This window comes from Thalia democratica, chromosome 5 (genome assembly GCF_965202585.1).
Source record: "Thalia democratica chromosome 5, ktThaDemo2.hap1.1, whole genome shotgun sequence".
Lineage (NCBI taxonomy): Eukaryota > Metazoa > Chordata > Thaliacea > Salpida > Salpidae > Thalia > Thalia democratica.
Window position 1 is genome coordinate 73,987,476 of NC_139169.1, and position 18,970 is coordinate 74,006,445.

The window sequence follows — 18,970 nt, forward strand, 5'->3', positions numbered from 1 at the left end:
CTCAGACTGTGAACCATATTTGACCGACTCATGGGGAGACGTCACAAGTTGACTCATGTCAATTGCAGTGGCGACATTTCTACTGCAACCTCCTTGCCCGGGACTTTTACTTGAAGATTCTTCTTTGAAACTGACCTTCTTTCTAATTAAAGCAGGAACATTATTTGGAGATCCAAAAGGAGATTTAAGGCTCATTTTCAATGACAAACTGACAAAAAACTGTGTAAAAACAGATTGTTATAACTGGCTAATTGTTTTTTATAATACAAAGAGCTAAAACAGTCTCACAGCAAAAACAGCCTTTAACGTTATGTATTGTTATTTATCTTAAAATGTATTTTACAATACTTTATCTTGCTTATGGAGTAAAACTCCCATACAAATAATCTATTTTCTACATAATGCTTTTTTTATAAATAGAATTTAGGCTGACATAGATAATTTAAAGTAACTGTTTAACCTTTAATACTTCATAATAAAATGTTTTTTTTTTAATTATTAGTATGTGAAAAAATTATTGACTTGTATAAAACTTTTAAAGATGTTTTATGGATTATATTCTAATACATCTACTCAACATAACAATTACAGTCTAATCAAGATTGATTATCTAGCTAAATTCAAATTGCTAATTTAAAAACTAAAAAGCTTTTTTTAACAATCTTAAACAAATAAAAAAGAACTTATTTTAATTGAATGTGTGCAATTTTTAGTTGGTTAAAAACTTTTAGATGCAAAAAAAATAAGACTACATGCTACCATAACAATTATAAGTTCTATAACAAAAACATTCAACTGTATTCATGGAGTATGACTCGATAACCGAAAAGTTTTTTCGTACACAAGGTCCTTTGACTAAACTTTTCGAGTGCATTTTTATGCTTTAATATAAAGTAGTACTTTTATAGTCAGTGTTTATATTTAGAACGTAAGTGAAATTCCGTGAATAAGTTTTTGATAGAATATTATGAAACCAATAAAGTTATAAAAAGTATTTGGTGTTTGTTAGAGTTTTTATTTTGTTAAGTTTCTTTTAGATTTGCAAAAGCTACTCTGGTTATGTTTATAATGTCTTTAAAGATCAGTAAAAATCTTTAAAGATCGTGTAATGAAAATTAAAGATTCTAAAAAAGAATCTCAGTTCAATATTAAACCAATCATACACAAAAAGTTTGTAATATTTGTTTATTTTTAATCTAGCATCAATTCTAGATATAAACAGAGTTTATATGTAAAGTTACTAATTGTGTTGTTATTTAAGCCGTGAATATTTGCAGATAAAAATACTTCATCTGTTACCGAAATAAGTTGAACTTGCTTTTCGTAAATTAGACCATTTTTTATAATTTTTCAAGAAAATAATATAATCTTCAAAGTTTTCTGTTTGTAAACAGTTAAAAAATATTAAATAGTACATATAATACAAATTATTTTATTGTAAATTTTATAGCAAATATATTTACTTGTTTTAAAATTATGGAAAACAGTTTGTTATTTCTTAATTTAGTTGGCTGCGTTAAAAATTATTTTTTTACATAACTTACTTAAGAAGCTTTGATTTCATTGATTGAAAGCTGTTCTACTTTATATTTGTCGAAAAACTTAAGGTTTAAAAGTACTGAAGATTCAGAAAAATAAGATTTAGTCCTATTTTAAAAATCTTTGCTCATTATGAAATTCATTGTTTTTTTTACGTATAATTATTTAAAAGCGAAAGAATAATACGAAATTTATAGAAAACAAAAACGCAAAAAAAAGGTCTAAGGACATGGCGTACAAAAAGACTTCTCAGTCATCGTTTATATATATATATATATATTTTTGTATATGAGACATTCTAACAGTTATTTGTTTGCTTAACTCTAAGTGCTGTTTATCAAAGTAAGTAGCTGTAAAAAAGCAAGTTGAATTGAAACTGATCTCAACATAAAACTCAGCGTCAATTCACTGAAATGTTTTGATTAAAATTAAACAAGAGCGACATAGTAGATCTTAAGCTATTTTTAAAATCGTAGTAGTTTTGAATCAAAGTTGTAAACAAATAATTTTAAATAAATAAATTGAAATAAGTTTAACAAAACAAGTATTCTTTTTTATTAATTGCTAAAAGTTCATGAAAGGTCTTAGGTTCGTCGCAAAGTAAGCGATTATGGTTTATATGTTTTTAAAACTAAAAACTAAAAAAACTTTAGAAATAGAGCTGTTTAAGTCTTGGTTTCGTATTTAAAAATTGCTTTTTTTTATTTTGTTATACAAACGAAGTATGCTAAAAATTACAATGAGTTTAAATAACAGTTTAAAGTAATTTTTGATTACAATATCTGAATAATTAAAACTTTTATTGTCACAAGTATGTTCTAATTACTGTTCCAGAAAAATAAATTTAAGTTACTAAAATAAGGTTTTATTATATATAATTAGCTTATCTAAAATCCTATTAGAATTAGATTTTTTGTACTTTACTTAAATGTTTGAAATATGTAAACCTATTTTTCTCCACAGTTTTAAAACCTCATTATTTACGTTTTCATGAAGTCTTAGTCATTATCATTTATATAAATTAACTATAAAATTTTTTGTTCTTAGTTGTTTCCAACAACTAAATATTTTAAATAAAATTTTAAAAAATTACTACTTTTTTGTATTAAAAAATAAATAAACTTTTTGTTTCATAGTCTACAGTTAACAACATATTAATTATTAAAATACGTTTTATATACCAGATTGTAGTTGTTGATCAATAAACTACACACAGTTGGAATACAAACAAAATATTTTTATTTAATTAATAATTATAATTTAAAACTTTAATTCAAATAAATTGTGTATACTTAATATTTTCATATATTACGTTTTTTTTTAAACATTTTTCACAATTAAAAAGGACTAAAATACGGTTTAGTATTAATAATAATTTTAATTTCAGCCAATAAAAAACTATACAGCTAGTTTTTCACTCGTATGTTTATTTTTTCCGTAGAGTTTTTATTTTTTTAAACATATAATTAAACACAAACATATAGTAAGAAAAAGTTGCAATCTTGAAAACGTCTTTTGCTGTAAAGCAGTTTGTTTTTAGAGGAGAATGTTTTGCTAGTTAAAACTGTTTATTCAACTCAGTTTTTGTAATTTAATTATACAAAATGAGTCTAACAAATCAGATTGAATCTTCAAATGATGTTGCTGCTTTAAAAAAATAAGGTCAGTTTTATAGAGAAATTTGTTATACTTGTTGATACCAAAAATTACTTACAGTGCTAGCTCTGATTAGCCCGACTCAATTTGAAGTTTTAGCTAATAAACAATAAGTTTAAATTAAACGCATATAACATAAAAAAAATTTTTTAATTAAAGATCCAAGTTAATTTAATCAATTAACTCACTAATTTGTACTAAAATTCTTATCTTAAGTAATGGCAATACTTACAATGATATTAAGCACCTTCTAAAACTTACTGCAAATATACCTTAATGATAGGAAAAACTCGTATAATTTTATCGTGCACCAGGTCCTGTGAACAAACATTCTAAGCGCTTTTATTTTTGTCGTTCAACAAACAATACATAGGTACTATAAATTTAAACATAGACATAGAACTAAAAAAATTGTGTGTAAATAGTATCAAATTTTTTTAGCAATTTTTCAAATAGATAGGATTTTTTAGAACTTTCCTTCAAGTAAAATCAGAAAACAGCTAAAACTTATGTAACCTTATTTTACTTAAAAAAAGTCAGTTCAAATGTTTTATATAATTTTATAGTTTTTTAATACCAGGGATCGATAGGTTATTTTAAGTTGTGGCCAAGTTTGATATAAATTTATTTTACTGGCCGGATATTTAGGAGAAATTCTTTGCAGGCAGCTGTAGTTTAAGAAATGTATGAAACAAATCAATATTAAACTGTAGTTAAAATTAAATTGTTTATAAGAGCATTTATGTTTTCTAGCAAACAAGATTAAGCGATTTACATACAACTTAAGATTTATAATTTTTGTAAGTTTAAAAGTTATTTAGAGAGCTTAGAAATAGTAAAACACCAACAATGATCAAAACATGTTTAAGATAGTTTTTTAGTTATTTATAAGTAGTATTTTTTAACATTTTATGATTTGATTTTATCAAAATATACATTCAATGCAATTATTTTATTAACTAGCTTATATTAACCTATGGATAATGTTACAGTCAGTTTTCAAACATTGCAATGGGATTCATTAGTATTTATTTTCTCTTGTATTACACTGTAAAGTTTATTTGAAACAAATTATAAAATTAAATATGATTTCTCTATCTAAAACATTTTAAACACACTATGATCACAATTTATGACAAAACTATTTTAGAATTTTATTTAGTATTGAGTAATCAAGTGTAAAGGCTACTTTATAAGCATCAGGGCAGCCACTAAATGATGAAAAATATTTTCAGTTCATTTAAGACAAATTTTTACTTCTCCAAAACTATACTTAAACTGGGATGAGTGCTTAAATTAAAAGTTGTAATGAAACTAACATTTCATTTTAATATTTTAAAGCTCGTGAATAAATATGTAATTTTTTGTAATAATAAAAATATTTTTTATTATTCTCAAAACAAGCTTTTCCAAATTTATTCAAAAGCGGATGTTGTAAACTGTTTTACGCAGACTTCGTGACGTACTTCCAGTATTGAAAACAAAAACATTTTTTATTGTTAGGAGTTACATTTGTTTCAGTGCTTATAAAACGGAATTTTACTTGCAGTAGCTATAGCAGTTTCGGCAGAGCATTCGGCAAGTGTGCTTTTAGTTAAGATGCATTTTAAGCACATTAGATTTAAGAGCTAATGTTTTCTTGTGTGTTTAACTTTGGTTCTCGTATAGAATGATGTAATTGTATCTTTGTGTTGTTTAGTTTATGTAAATAAAATATAAGTGTTGTTTTGATTGTTGTACTAACCTACTTTAATAATCCTATAACCCCCCTTAATAACATATCTGTAACGAGACATTGGAAACCATGTGTGGCCTGTATTTTAGGAATCTTCTGATATTTAGGAATTAGGTGCCTTATCAATTAAAAAACGCAGCGAAAAAAAAAACTTTAGTTTATTACTAAACAACTTTTTAACGAGTTTCAAATTTTGACAGCATAATTTGCGATGATACTTTACTTTGCGACATTTCACTATGATAATAGTAAGAAAAATTGTGTGAATAACTTTTTACTTTGAAACAGCAAGTCTACAATTATAATACAAGTGTGTGGTAGTGGTTTATTTAGTTTTGTTAAAAGTAAAGCTTGATGTCAAGGATTTTTTGCTGGAAGTACTATATAATTTTTGCGGTTATTTCTATGTATAGTTTTATATATGCTTTTTTAGTGCTTAGGTGCTTATTTTATTTGCTAATGAGCATAATATTTCTTCTTCTTAGTGCACAATATATGTTGCAACTAACATAAGTCGCATGGGGGCGCAGTATTTCGATCCTAAAAAGCTTAATCTTTTTAACTAAGGGCACAATATAAGTTTCAACTAACATAAGTCGCATGGGGGCGCAGTATTTCGATTATAAAAAGCACAGTCTTTTTACTCTAGTGCACAATGTTCTTTTGAAGATGTTACAATTTACATAAGTCGTCAGGGGACGCAGTATTTTAGTGCAAAATTGCATTTTATAAGTTGCCAAGAGAACGCAGTTATTATACTTTTCTAAGCATAAAAACGAAGTAAGAACCGCATTAAAATTTAGAATTACAACAGCAGAATAGTTGTTCTTAATAACGTCTGAGTTTTAGCTGATAAAACAAATTTGTCTATTTGTTTACTACTACTACTTTATTGTTTTGATCTGCTGATTGATTGTTCTAAAGTATAAATTGTATTTGTTTTAAACCAGAATGTTGCTGAAGTTTAAAAATATATTTGAATGAGTTTCCATCTTTCTTAGTCGTAAAAAGATAATTTTCTTGCCTTATTTTATTACTCGTTTCAAGTTCAAGTATAAAGTTGTGTTAAAATTTTCCTTTTGAAAGAAATCAAAAATAAACTCCCCTTAAATTTAGCAGTCGTCGCTTGTAAATAAATTGTTGCGTTTATATCTTTTTAACGTTGTTTGAAGCAAATTGTTGTTTGATAACCACAACTTTTAAGCACACCTAACACCTTGCTACTGCATGAAACTTTAAAAGTCTTTTTGTTTATAAGTACGACAATAAACAAAAGATTGAATGAAGATTTTGTGTTTGTTCTATTACGTCACAATCAAGTTCCTGCTGTCATTGTTTCCGAAGCCAATCGATGTGGTGTTTTGCTGATTCAACAAACCAGCTAGAAGACAGAAAGTCAAATGTTTCCTAAAAGAAACAAGACGTTGTCAATGATCCAATTGATGGTTCAGAAGCCTCTATTAACATTCTGAGGATAACAACCTGAGGATAACAGCCCGACGACAAGCCCGAGGACAACAAGTCCAAGGACAAGAACTTCGAGGACAACAAGCCAGAAGCCAACTAAATGAAAGAAATCATTGTTACCTTGTTGCGTTTTATCTAAGTTTTTGTAAATTATGTAATTTTTAAGATAATAAGAAATACAATTTCTTTTTCTTACTTTTTTTAAACCGGACTTTTGATAATGTCTAAAAAGTTTAAAGTTAAGTAGGATCTTAAGGATTTAAATTATTTAAAACCAGGCTTTAAACGTTAAAATTGAAAATTAAAAAAGAAACAATGTAATGAAACTAACATTTCATTTTAATATTTTAAAGCTCGTGAATAAATATGTAATTTTTTGTAATAATAAAAATATTTTTTATTATTCTCAAAACAAGCTTTTCCAAATTTATTCAAAAGCGGATGTTGTAAACTGTTTTACGCAGACTTCGTGACGTACTTCCAGTATTGAAAACAAAAACATTTTTTATTGTTAGGAGTTACATTTGTTTCAGTGCTTATAAAACGGAATTTTACTTGCAGTAGCTATAGCAGTTTCGGCAGAGCATTCGGCAAGTGTGCTTTTAGTTAAGATGCATTTTAAGCACGTTAGATTTAAGAGCTAATGTTTTCTTGTGTGTTTAACTTTGGTTCTCGTATAGAATGATGTAATTGTATCTTTGTGTTGTTTAGTTTATGTAAATAAAATATAAGTGTTGTTTTGATTGTTGTACTAATCTACTTTAATAATCCCTATTACCCCTTAACATATCTGTAACGAGACAAAGTAAATAATTGTTTGAATAATTTTAAACCTTGGCAACTTTAGTATTTTATTGATTTATAAAAGAAACATGAGAGATTTTATGTTCAAATAATGATTATTTTAGTAAATGTGCATGGGTCATGTCTTACATAAAAATAATTTAGATTAAAAAAAAAGCGTGGACCATTTACAACTCATAATTAAGTGCATTAAAACAGTTTTTTTGGTACAGTGACCATTAGAAAATTGATGATCTTTTAAATTTACATTTGGGCATAATTGTACATATAATCAAAATATTGGAAAATTTTGAAAAAATTACACCCTTAAAAACACAGAAAAGTAAGAATATTTAAAAAAATAATAATAATATTTTTTGGCTAAAACATTGGTTGGTGTAAAAATATCCAAAAAAAAATTTTAAAGGACCCACTCAAAAATTCAAACCCTATCCAATGGATTTTTTATTAATTAAAAGCTAAGCAGCGTTCTCTAGAATATAAATACTTTTTAAGATAAAAAAAATAATTTGATCTAAAGTTTGGACATTTTTTTTAATTGGAAGAAAATACTAATTGAGCTAAGTTAACGTTCGTATTTTTTCCATTTTATTATTTTTATTACCTTGTTTTAATTAAAACTTTATTTGAAAATAGCTGATTTTTTTTGCTAAAACATATCTGGGGTCAATATTTTTACTTGATTTTCTAAACTTACTAAGTCAACTTTTAAAAAATATTTCGTTATAAACTGTTCATTTAAAAACAATTGGGTACAACCTGTTTTATTTTAGAGAGCAACACTATGAATAGGAGCTAAAACAATGAAATTTACATTTAATTTATTCTTTGTTAAATTAAATACGTTCTAGACTCTGTATGTAATGTACTTATAATATATCTTAGAAACATACTTAAATAAATACATTTCAAGATATTTAAAAGAAGATTGCTTCAGTATTAGCAATATTTTAACATTTTAAAAACTTTCAATAGACGGTTTTATAAACTTACAATCAGTTCTTTAAAAAGCATAAAACCATATCTCCACCTTATTTCACATTGATCAGCTACTAATACGAAATATAATAATAACAATGCCTATAGCGAAATCTTCTTCGCTTCGGAACACATGGGTTAGAAAATTACTATATCTGCTAAAATTTAACCTTTATCAAAACAGAGTCTAAATCACTTTGACTTGTGTGCATTTTTCTACAAAAGGCAAATCACTGACAACATACTCAAGAGCAGCAGATCAATGCATTTTCACACACGGGTAGATGTCAAAAATACACGAGTGGTCGCTTTTGCACGGCATGAATTTTGCTATTTTGAATTTTGTGAAACTTAAATAAGAAATTTTAAAATCAGAAATTCAATTTGATCAACCCAAGTAAAAGTTAATCTAAAACTAAATTAAAATTTTTGCTTGAAGTGTAAACTATTAAACACGTAATTAGGTGATTAAAATTGTATTTTAAAAGGGTGTTTTAAATTTAAAATAACGTTTTGAATAGTTGTACAACTTTTTATCATACTTACTTTATTTACGAATACAAAAATTGAACTTCAGTTTATATATTTTTACTTTAATTTTGCCATTTTAAATTTGAATGTGAAGATTGTAATATTTGATCCTTATTTGAATTTAGATCCATTTTTTAATATGGAACATTTAGTCTGATTTTTTTAATTTAAAATTCTTGTGTTTTTATGCTTCCACGTTAATTTAAAGTCAGTGGTCATAACCAATACCGACTCAAACTAACTTGAAAAAAGATATTAAAATTTAATTATATTCAAAAAAATATTAAAAACACACAAACACTAAACTTATTGAAATTTACCTTGAATCCTGCATAAAAAGTTTTAATTAAAAAAAAAAATCTTAATTTCAACCTGCACTATGAGTTGAAAGATAAAAACAAAAATAATAACAACCATTATTTGTAAAAATAATAATACATTTCAAATCAACAAAATGGAATATTTAAAAACTTAATATTTTTTAACCAACTCTTCTTAAAAATAAACAAATTAGAATGAGAAACTTTTTTCAATCTTCTAATTGGTGCTGATGCTCTTCAACCGCTGCCTGTTGTCTTCGGTTTGGGGGACTTCCCCGCAATTGTTCTTCATCGGATCGCCGATGCCGTACAGATCGTTCCTCGAGTTTTCCAGGTTCCCGTTCTCATCGTTGTCGAAGTATTTCTGTCGGAAAATTTTATAGAATTAAAAGAGAACTGTAGTATTTAACAAGTCGAACAGATAATTTTTCATGTGTTAGTTTATAACTAGTACTAATTGAAGGTTAGGTATCATATTTGTTTTCTTCATTGCCGAAATATGCCTGTTAAAAACAATCATAAACCATATAGTTCACAAGTTTTCTTTTGAAATTGATATTTAGAAATTAATATTTGAGTCTGCTTGTTTGTAATGATTTTTCATGTAGGTGTTTACCTGATATTTTTAGCGTAAAATTAGCAGAGAAACTACTAGGCTAAATATTGTCAACCTATTTCTGCTTGAGAATAATGCTTGACTATTTCACAATTTTTTTTTACTATTTTAAGATCTTGATAACTGGTGAACTAGTCTCTGTCGAAGTATTTCTTTGTGAAGTTGTTTTGAAATTTTTATAATTTCTTGTTTTTAAAGAGATTTAAAACTAAAAAAGTATTCTACACACTTTTAATAAATTTTTTGGACGGTATTTGTCTATTGTTATAGAGTACCGAAATCTTAGAATATACTTAAACATTTTTCTATTTAATTTTTACTGTACATTTTTAACACAGGAGTACCAGTTTTCATCTTACCTCCGTATTATAATATTTAGTCTTAAATATTAAACACCATAATATATATCTTACATGAATATCTTTATAGGCCTTACACAAAATATTTAACTCTCTTTCACCTTGCTTCTAATCTTTATCCCTATCCCAGTATCTACAACAACAAACTATAAACTTAAACTCACAAACCATACTAAAGACCTAGTTCAAAAATACAAGTAATGCAAAAAAGGCATAGAAATTTAAGGGTAAAACTGATGGAAACAACTTGTAGAAAAACCAAAGTCTTTGAAGTAAAATATTTCTAAAAAAAAAATTATTCAATAACTAAATTTATGGTTAAGTCTATAAGCAAAAAGTAACCTTACAACAAAACTTTGTCGAGCCTAAAAAAGTATAGTTGTAACAACATAGCCAAAGTTCTTTCAAGAGCTTTATTTGTGCAGATAATTAAACTTGAGCATTAAGCTGACCGCTTTTACAAATTTATTTTCAGTTTTAAGGAAGTCTTAAAGTTTAAAATTTATTTTAGTAGTATATTTTATGAAAGAGAGCTACTTTAGTCCTACCAAGCCATCAACTAAAACTATATCAATTTAAAAGCTTGTTTCAATATTGTAAACTGTAACACTTAACAACTATATTTTGAAACCCCTTCAGTACTGTAAATAAAGTACCTTATGTAAAACTTGTTTTTTTTTCGTTAACAAAATTCTAAAAGATTTAAAGATTGATTCAAAGCAACTTCTAAAATTAAGCCTTAATAAAAACAGTTCCATGTGATACAGTTAAAACAAACTTGACCCGTTTACTTACAGATTAAAAGTTTAAAATTTATATAATTTGAAATAATTCAAAGCTGTGCAGCCTGCAGATGATGTTCAACAAACCATCTTCCTGGCCTGGATAAAAGTACTTCCTTATAGTGAAAAAATAACATTCAACTTATGCAAACCATGGTCATGGCAAAAAAAGTGGAAAGAAACCAAACTAAGCAAAACTTTCAAACTAACTAATATATAAACAACAAATAGGTAATGCAGACCTTGGCCATAGCAGAGAAAGTTAAAGTGAGCTATTAAAAAAATAACAAACATTGTTACATGCAAATAATTAATATTTATTCGAACCTTGGTCATGGCGAAGAAAGTAAGCTGTTTAAAAATAACAAACATTCTTACATACAAATAATTAATATTTATTCGAACCTTGGTCATGGCGAAGAAAGTGTCCCCGGTCAGCAGAGAATCGCTTCCGGCCTGGTGGGCCGATCCGACCCGTTCCACGTCCAAAAATGTGGCCAGGTCCTCCAGACCACCCTGATAATACAGATAAATATTTATTTATATTTTAAACCACCCTATATTAAGATAAACATATATTTCCTCCAGACCACCCTGATCATAAAAATAAATAAATGTTTTTAAACATATTTTCCAGACTGCCTTTAAAAACATGCATACTTCAAACCGTTATAAAAATACAAAACATGTACAGGTATATATCTAGTTATGTATATATATAATATCATTTTTGAAGGTATTATACATACACATATATACCTTTTAAACAACCCTAAAATAACAAAAAACATATATGCCTTACAAACCGCACCAAAATATAACAAGTGTGTATGCATAAAATGGTAATAAAACAACTGTTTACAAATGAATGAGTATACCCAGAACTGCTTTCTTAAACTTTATTGTGTATGTCAAGACTAAAATTTGTGCATTTATTAAAACTACCTGAAATTGCTTTGGCAGGGATTGTAAAAGTTTTTTGAAAAATGTTTCGGGTTTTTGAAAGTACAAGTTTTTCTGTCCATTTTTAGTATGAAATTAAGTCGTATGTAAAAAACTTTCTTAGATACAAATATTGAAAAGATAATGTAAGGATACTTTATTTATGTTTTAGAATAAATAAAATTCTAAATGAAACAAAAAAATGTTGTTTATGATAGGTATCTCATACCTAAATAAAATTTTAGCATGTATAAACTGTTTTAAAATCGAGGTTTTCCCAGTTTATTTTGTCTAAATTGTCAAATACCACGTCTTTCCAAGATTCCAACCATTTTTTAAAGCTATATAAAAAATAAAATGAAATTCATCGAGATTAAATACTTTTGAACACAATACTAGATGTTAGGATACTTGTGCTTAAATATTGAACATAAAAAATCTATTCAGCCTTAATTCAGAATATGGTAAAATAATTCGGCCTTTTATGTGCCATGGGGAGCTTATTAATTCAGTTTCAAAAAAAAAAGACTAAAATACATATAAATTAAGTTAAATAAAAAAATCTGTGTATTTTTTAATTAACCTTATGAAATCCAATCAAACTTTTCAAACCTTATTAAAGACGTATTTATATTTATCATCTAGCTCGCAACAATAGATCTCTGTATAAGAAGACTGTTTTACAAGAAGTTGTGTTATCATTTGTAAATGCAAACAATAATTTAATATAATCGAAAATAATTATATACTTACTAGAAATTACATTATTAAGATAGTTTTGTTTTCTTAAAAAATTATTTAAGTACTTAAATAGTTGTAGTTGATATTTATTTTCTTAATTTATTTAGACAAAACATATTTAACCAGACAAAAAAAAAGCGTTATGTGAAATTAATAAGTATGTATTAAAATAAACACAATTAAAATATATATATACATAGTGATAAGAAATATACATAACTAATTTAAAATATAAATGTCAGCTTTAATGTTATTTTAAACCAATAGCCTTTTTACCAAACAAATAAGTTTTAAATATAGCTACATAGTATGAATAAATAAATAGTAATGGTACAAAAAAACTACAAACCAATAACCTTTTGTCCGGACTGAATGGTAAATAAAAAAAACAGACATAAACATATAATTTGTGTAAAATTTAATTAAAATAAAACCTTCTGTCCGAACTGTGTGGTGAATAAATAAAAGTAGAGATAAATTAGATAGTATATGTTAAAGTTTAATTAAAACCTTTTGACCGAACTGAATGGTAAGTAAATAAAGATAGACATAAGTAAGATAATATTTGCATAAAATTTAATTAAAAACCTTTTGTCCGAACTGAATGGTTGCTTCGTGCTGCAGCGCCATGTTCTTCAGGTCGTACACGTTACAGAAGTAGGTCTTCAAATTTTTGTAGAAAGTCTCCAGGTCCTCGGGGAGGTCCTGCCCTATCATCAGCTTCATCATGTACCCGAAATCATACACGCTGAAATTGACAAGTTTAAGTGAAAAAAAATGATTATTTTACTTGTAAATGCTTGTGTCTTAAAAGAGGTGGAAATTTGGGTGCAACTGTCAAATATTTTTCTAACAAATTAAGTGTAAAATTGTAACAAATTTAATGTAGAGTGAGTTTTAATAGCTTATAGTAGTTTTAGATCCTGCCCTATCATCAGCTTCACCATGTACCCGAAATCATACACGCTGAAGTTGACAAACTTATGTGAGAGTTACAACAACTTGCTTTTATGCCAGTTTTAGTTTCAGAGAGGACTATAAAGCCTTATACCAATGGATTGAACATCTTGTCGGGTTCTTAAAATAATTTAAATAAATAAACTACTTGAAGAATATTTGACTCAAAGTCTAGCAAGATATTTTCATCCATTAGCACAGGGTTTCAAGAGGGCTGTGTAATCATAAACACTGAAATTGATGTGTTACTAAAAATTACAAAAAAAATTTATCATTTTTTTACTTGCAGTATAGAAGTTTAACAAAATGTAGTATTCCAAACTTATGAGAATTTCAAACTTACGATGGTTTGTTTTTTTATAGCTATGCAAATTTATTAAAAATTATAAGAGTCTGGAGTCTTATGATTAACAGATTACTTTAGTTTAGTAAATTACTTCGTGAAAATAATAAGTGTTTGTGTTTGAATCAAATAAAGTCAGAACAAATTGATAAAAAAATATGGCAAACAGAAAAACTAATAATTTTTTTAACATTTAGAAAAAAAAGTATTTTACTTTTGTAATGCAATGAATATGCATCCTTTAGCTTATAAATAATCATCAGGAACTTTGAAAGTATAGATTTATATCAGTCACATGAAAAGTAATGATAAAATGTTACATAATTTTATTTTTACTTTGTCATGTGACTGATATAAATCTTTACTTTCAAAGTTGCTGATGAATATTTTTTAACTAGAGTTTTTTTTTCTAATTTAAATAAATTTATTGTCACTAAATTTATTTTTTATCATTGTAATTTAATGTCACCTAGTTTTTTTTATTTGTAGAAAGTTGTTTACTTCAAATAGCAACTTATTTTAGTTCAGCTATATATAAAAATTACACAATAGTATCAATAGAACCTCACACAAATTTGCAAAAAACTTTCCAACTAAAATTTAAATTAACTTAACTTTTAATAGATAAAATTTATATACTAAACATATGATATAATTGTTTCTACCTTTGCTTTATGCCTAAAATCTTAGATCAGCTATTCTTAACCTTTTTTCAAATGGCCCCCTCTACAAAAATTAAAAAAGCTATGGCCCTCTTCAACAAGATTATCCAAAAAATTACCATTTAAAGTAGTTACGACCTTTTTTTTTCTTTTCATCAACAACTCCAGAATATTTAGTATAAGTTTCAAAACCAACACCTTAGACCTTTTTTTTGCTTTTTATTAATAACTCCAGTATATCTGGTGTAAGTTTCAAATTTGACCTCATGGCCCGCTGAGTATCTGTCATGGCCCCCTAAACAATTGTAAAGCAGTGTCTGTCTTGTTCCATACATACTTTGCTCTATTTTTTTTAAGTACAAACATTGCATATGATTTTTTAAATAAAACTATTTAATTGCAGATACACATAAATATTTGTCTGTGGTAGCTGAGCTTACTCACTTACTAATACTAACACTTACTTAAATGAGCAAAAATACTCATAAAAATATGAAATAAAACTTTGTTAAAACGATATTAAATTAAATAAAGTTTAATAGCTATATTACTGTGATAAACGAGCATTTCGATAAGTAGTTATTACATCACAGGTAAAAAATATTAAAAAAATTAGATTAGACTCTCTGATGAACCAACTGAATGGAAATAAAAATCACATCAACTTAATGAATTAATGTCTAATTAGTAGCCAAACTTTTACCTGTGATAGCTGAGCCAATGAACTTCGGTCAACAGTTATTTACATAAGTTAAAAAAACAATTAAATACTACAAACCTATTATAGCTGATTATATTCACTTCAGTTAAGAGGGCAAATTAAATTTATATGAAAAAATCAACAAAAATTTACACAGATGTTGAAACAGAAGTGGAAGAAATAGATAATTTTTAGCTTGATAAAAATATCTACATAAACATATTATAAACACTTGTGATATCTGAGCCAATGCAGTTAAGTCAATAGATTTTTTGTGTAAAAAAAAATTAAACTTAAATTATCAAATTATACTCACCTGTGATAGCTGAGCCAATGAACTTCGGTCAACAGAACGGCTCCCGAGGTCATCAGCCTGCAAGCAAACTCCTGGAAATCATAAATAAATAAACAAATTACCTATAGTATATAAAAGTAAATTAATATAAAAACATTAAACTTTACACACCTGGGGGTCTATTCCGTTCTGCTCCAACCTGTTAAACTGAATTCCCGCGTTTTTTAGCAGCTCTATTGATTCTTGCGCGTACATTTCGTTTCTTTTGAAAGTAAAAAAATGTATAAAAAATTAGTTAAACTGAACTTTATTATTTCACAATGGAATAACTCGTTGTTATATAAGTGTTCAGCAACTCTATTGACCCTTGCGCGCAAATTTTTTTTCTATAGACGTGATATTTATATTACTTCGTATTCTAGTTGATAAAAAAGCTTAAAATAAATTCTAAAACTAAATACAAACTGCTATAAAGCACATATTAGATCAATTAAGCACATGTGTACTACACTTGTACTAAAATTTAGAAAGTTAAATCAAATCTTTGTTAATTTGAGCTCGTCCAAAGACGCATGAAAGTCAAGGCTTTGGCTATGGTGACTTTTGCAAATTTTTGTTTGATTAAGTTACTCAAAATGTATTTCTTTATATAAGTCGTAGATTTTAGTTTAGAAAAATTATACTAAAAATACTTGTTTTATAAAAAATGCAAGACAAACTTTGATTAAACAATCTTCTACTAAAAATTATTTTAAATAAAAGTTTAACAAAACTCAATTTTTTAAACGGCCCTTAGCAGAAATTTAAAATAATAATTTTCCACATGTTTAGATATCACCCCTTCAGATAAATTTTTGTTGTCTCACTAATTAACAAGTCTCAACCCTGCTTTTAGTTGTTTTAACTTAAAAAAATTTAAATAACAGTTAAAGATAAAAAATTTCAGGTCATAAAACTTACTGATTTGTAAGCATAAATAAATGTTTCTAACTAAACTCTACAATAATTCGATTGAGCAATATAAATAACTTAAATATATCAAAATATACTGCAGTGAAAAAGATACTGAAAACAACTTAGACTGATTAAACTTGATTTTTGAAAAAATATACAAATAATTGAAAAGTAATAAAACTTACTGCAGTGAGAACTTGAAGTTAAACTGCCAGGTGCACTTTCCCTTGGGCCTTTTGCCGTCCTTGTTGAAGAAGGTCAATCCCACCTGTATGGAAAAAATTTAACAATTTTATTTAAAATAAGTACAACAATTTGCTTCATCACGTAAAAAAAATATTAAACACTAAAATTTATGTTAGAGTATAAAACGCCAAAAAGCTACAAGATTTTTTCTAAATACCACAGTTTGTTTATTTAACTTTAAAACTTTCGGCCAATGGATGATAAAAGGATAATCTGTTGGTACAGGGTTTCAGGAAAGTCATGTGACCAAAATAACAAACACTGAAACTTGAGTAAAAAATTACCAAAAAATTTTATTTGAATGAAACTATGAAATTTCCCACCTGTATGAGCTTGAGCATGTTCACGTTGTACTTGATCATCGTGTACTTGTCCTTGGCTTCAAGTTGACGCAAGTCTCCCGGCGGTTTGCACACCACCCCTGGGAACTCTGTGTCCTGGAAATTTTCAGTTTAAATTAAATTGACTGATTTATTTAACGGTTAAATATCTTACTTGTTTACAATTTATTTTGTAGATGGTTAGCCAACAAATGAGATTTACTTATAACATCTTCCAAATAACTTTAAATATATTATTATGTTAAAATTAATGTATTTTTTTTGACGTGCTTTTTGAGCAAACACTGTTTATGAAAAAAAAAATTGAAAAAATATATCAATTTCTATCCCTTTGGCTTAAGAAACTTAATTGTTTGATTAACAACTAAAATCATAACTGAACTTCATGATCGACAATGTATTTAGTTTTAATGGTAGAAAAACAAAAAATTAAAAAGCTTTATGTCAAATTAAGCTTCAATTTGTAAATTTTTGTTAAAACAAAAAAACTTTTTAAACATAGTTCTTTCAAGTAAACCTAATAATTTCAAAATTGTTAACAAGTTAAAAAACAACTTTAAATTTATATTATTAAATGAAACACACTGTACAATATTTATATAAAAAAGTATTTTTATTGTGGTACAGTATTTTGTGATAAATAACAAACTTAAAACTATCATTAGCTAATTTGACCTAGGATCTAATTGGTTAAAACAATATGTTTTACACTTTAATAGTAGTTTTCTCAAGCAAAACTTCACGATATTGTAAAACAAAACTGAAATTCTACTTGTAATAAGTTAGTGTAAAAAAAAATTCTGTGCAAATACAAATTTTAAGAAAAATTTACTTAAAAACAATATAATTAAACTCTCATACATATAATAACAAAAAACACATTGAAACTAGTAAAGAACTACTAAAATGTGAGCTTTTAAATCTTAATGAAAATTTTAAAAACAATAACTCATTTAAAACCCACAATAATTGTTATAGACAATAAAATCGAAAACTGTGCACACTTGGAGAACCACTTGTAAAAAATTTAAAGTTTGAGAAGTATACAGTTAAATCAAATTAATAACAAATATTGCAATATACGGGTGATTCAAACCTATTTCTACTTAATACTGACTGCCTAAACAAACTTTAAGAACACTTTAAACAAATTTACAACTTAAAACACTTTAAAAAGTAATACTTACATAAGTTATAAAACTGTATGAAATAGATCGCTCAATATATAACAGCTTAATTATGAAAACATTTTTTGTTCAACCGTTGCTGCTTTAGCTAACACTGTTTCTACTAAAACAATCTTTAGAGATTTTAAAGTAACAATTTTCAGGTAAATTGAAAGCTCTGAAGATCCTTTTAGGAGAAACAGTGTTAGCTAAAGTAATAACTGTTGAAAAAAATATATAACAAACTAAAATTAAAAAAAAAATATTTTTGTCCAAACACGTAAATTACAAACCATTGCAATGTACGGGTAGTCCTCCACAATGTTCTGAATGTTCTCAAACTCATCCGACAGGTTGTCCTCCCAAACGTCAACAATGCGGTCCTTGTTGGCGGCCTGCTGCTGCTGAGAGGGTTGGGAAGTGGGCATCGTGTGAAAAAATTAGTAAAAAAGCTGAAATCACAAAGTTTCAAGTGTAAACTGGAACAAATAGGTTTCAATGCGCCTTGCTAATGAATGCAAGTTTGCATACGTTGGCAGAAGGCTTTGGAATATAAAAATTTGCAACATAAAACGTATGACAATGTGGTCTGCAGAGAAGGCTGGGAAGTGGGCATGGTGTAAGGAAAGTTAAAAAAACTAATATCATGTCACAGGGTTGTCTTTTTTTTGAGAGAGAAATTTCTTCCAGTTTCAAGCCAAGTTTAAGTTTAAAAATGTGTTAAATATTATACACCATGAAAAAGATACTGTAAAGATACTTCAATTATGTTTTTTGATAAAAAACTATTTAATGAAAACAAAAAATTTCTATATGGTAGATTTTTTTAATGTCAA

The 18,970-nt window shown here is 26.7% G+C and overlaps 1 protein-coding gene across 1 annotated transcript; it reads right to left on the reverse strand.

The window, feature by feature from the left end:
• Window positions 1–8,761: 8,761 nt before the first annotated feature.
• On the reverse strand, window positions 8,762–18,582 carry LOC145835374 (CCR4-NOT transcription complex subunit 7-like). The gene is made up of 8 exons (XM_082942937.1): window positions 18,428–18,582; window positions 16,951–17,064; window positions 16,567–16,649; window positions 15,599–15,689; window positions 15,449–15,519; window positions 13,059–13,218; window positions 11,193–11,303; window positions 8,762–9,394 (listed from the first exon to the last, which is right to left on the reverse strand). Exons 1-8 carry the CDS (start codon window positions 18,560–18,562, stop codon window positions 9,248–9,250), a joined length of 912 nt encoding a protein of 303 aa, XP_082799063.1. The 5' UTR covers window positions 18,563–18,582; the 3' UTR covers window positions 8,762–9,247.
• Between the last annotated feature and the right edge of the window lie 388 nt (window positions 18,583–18,970).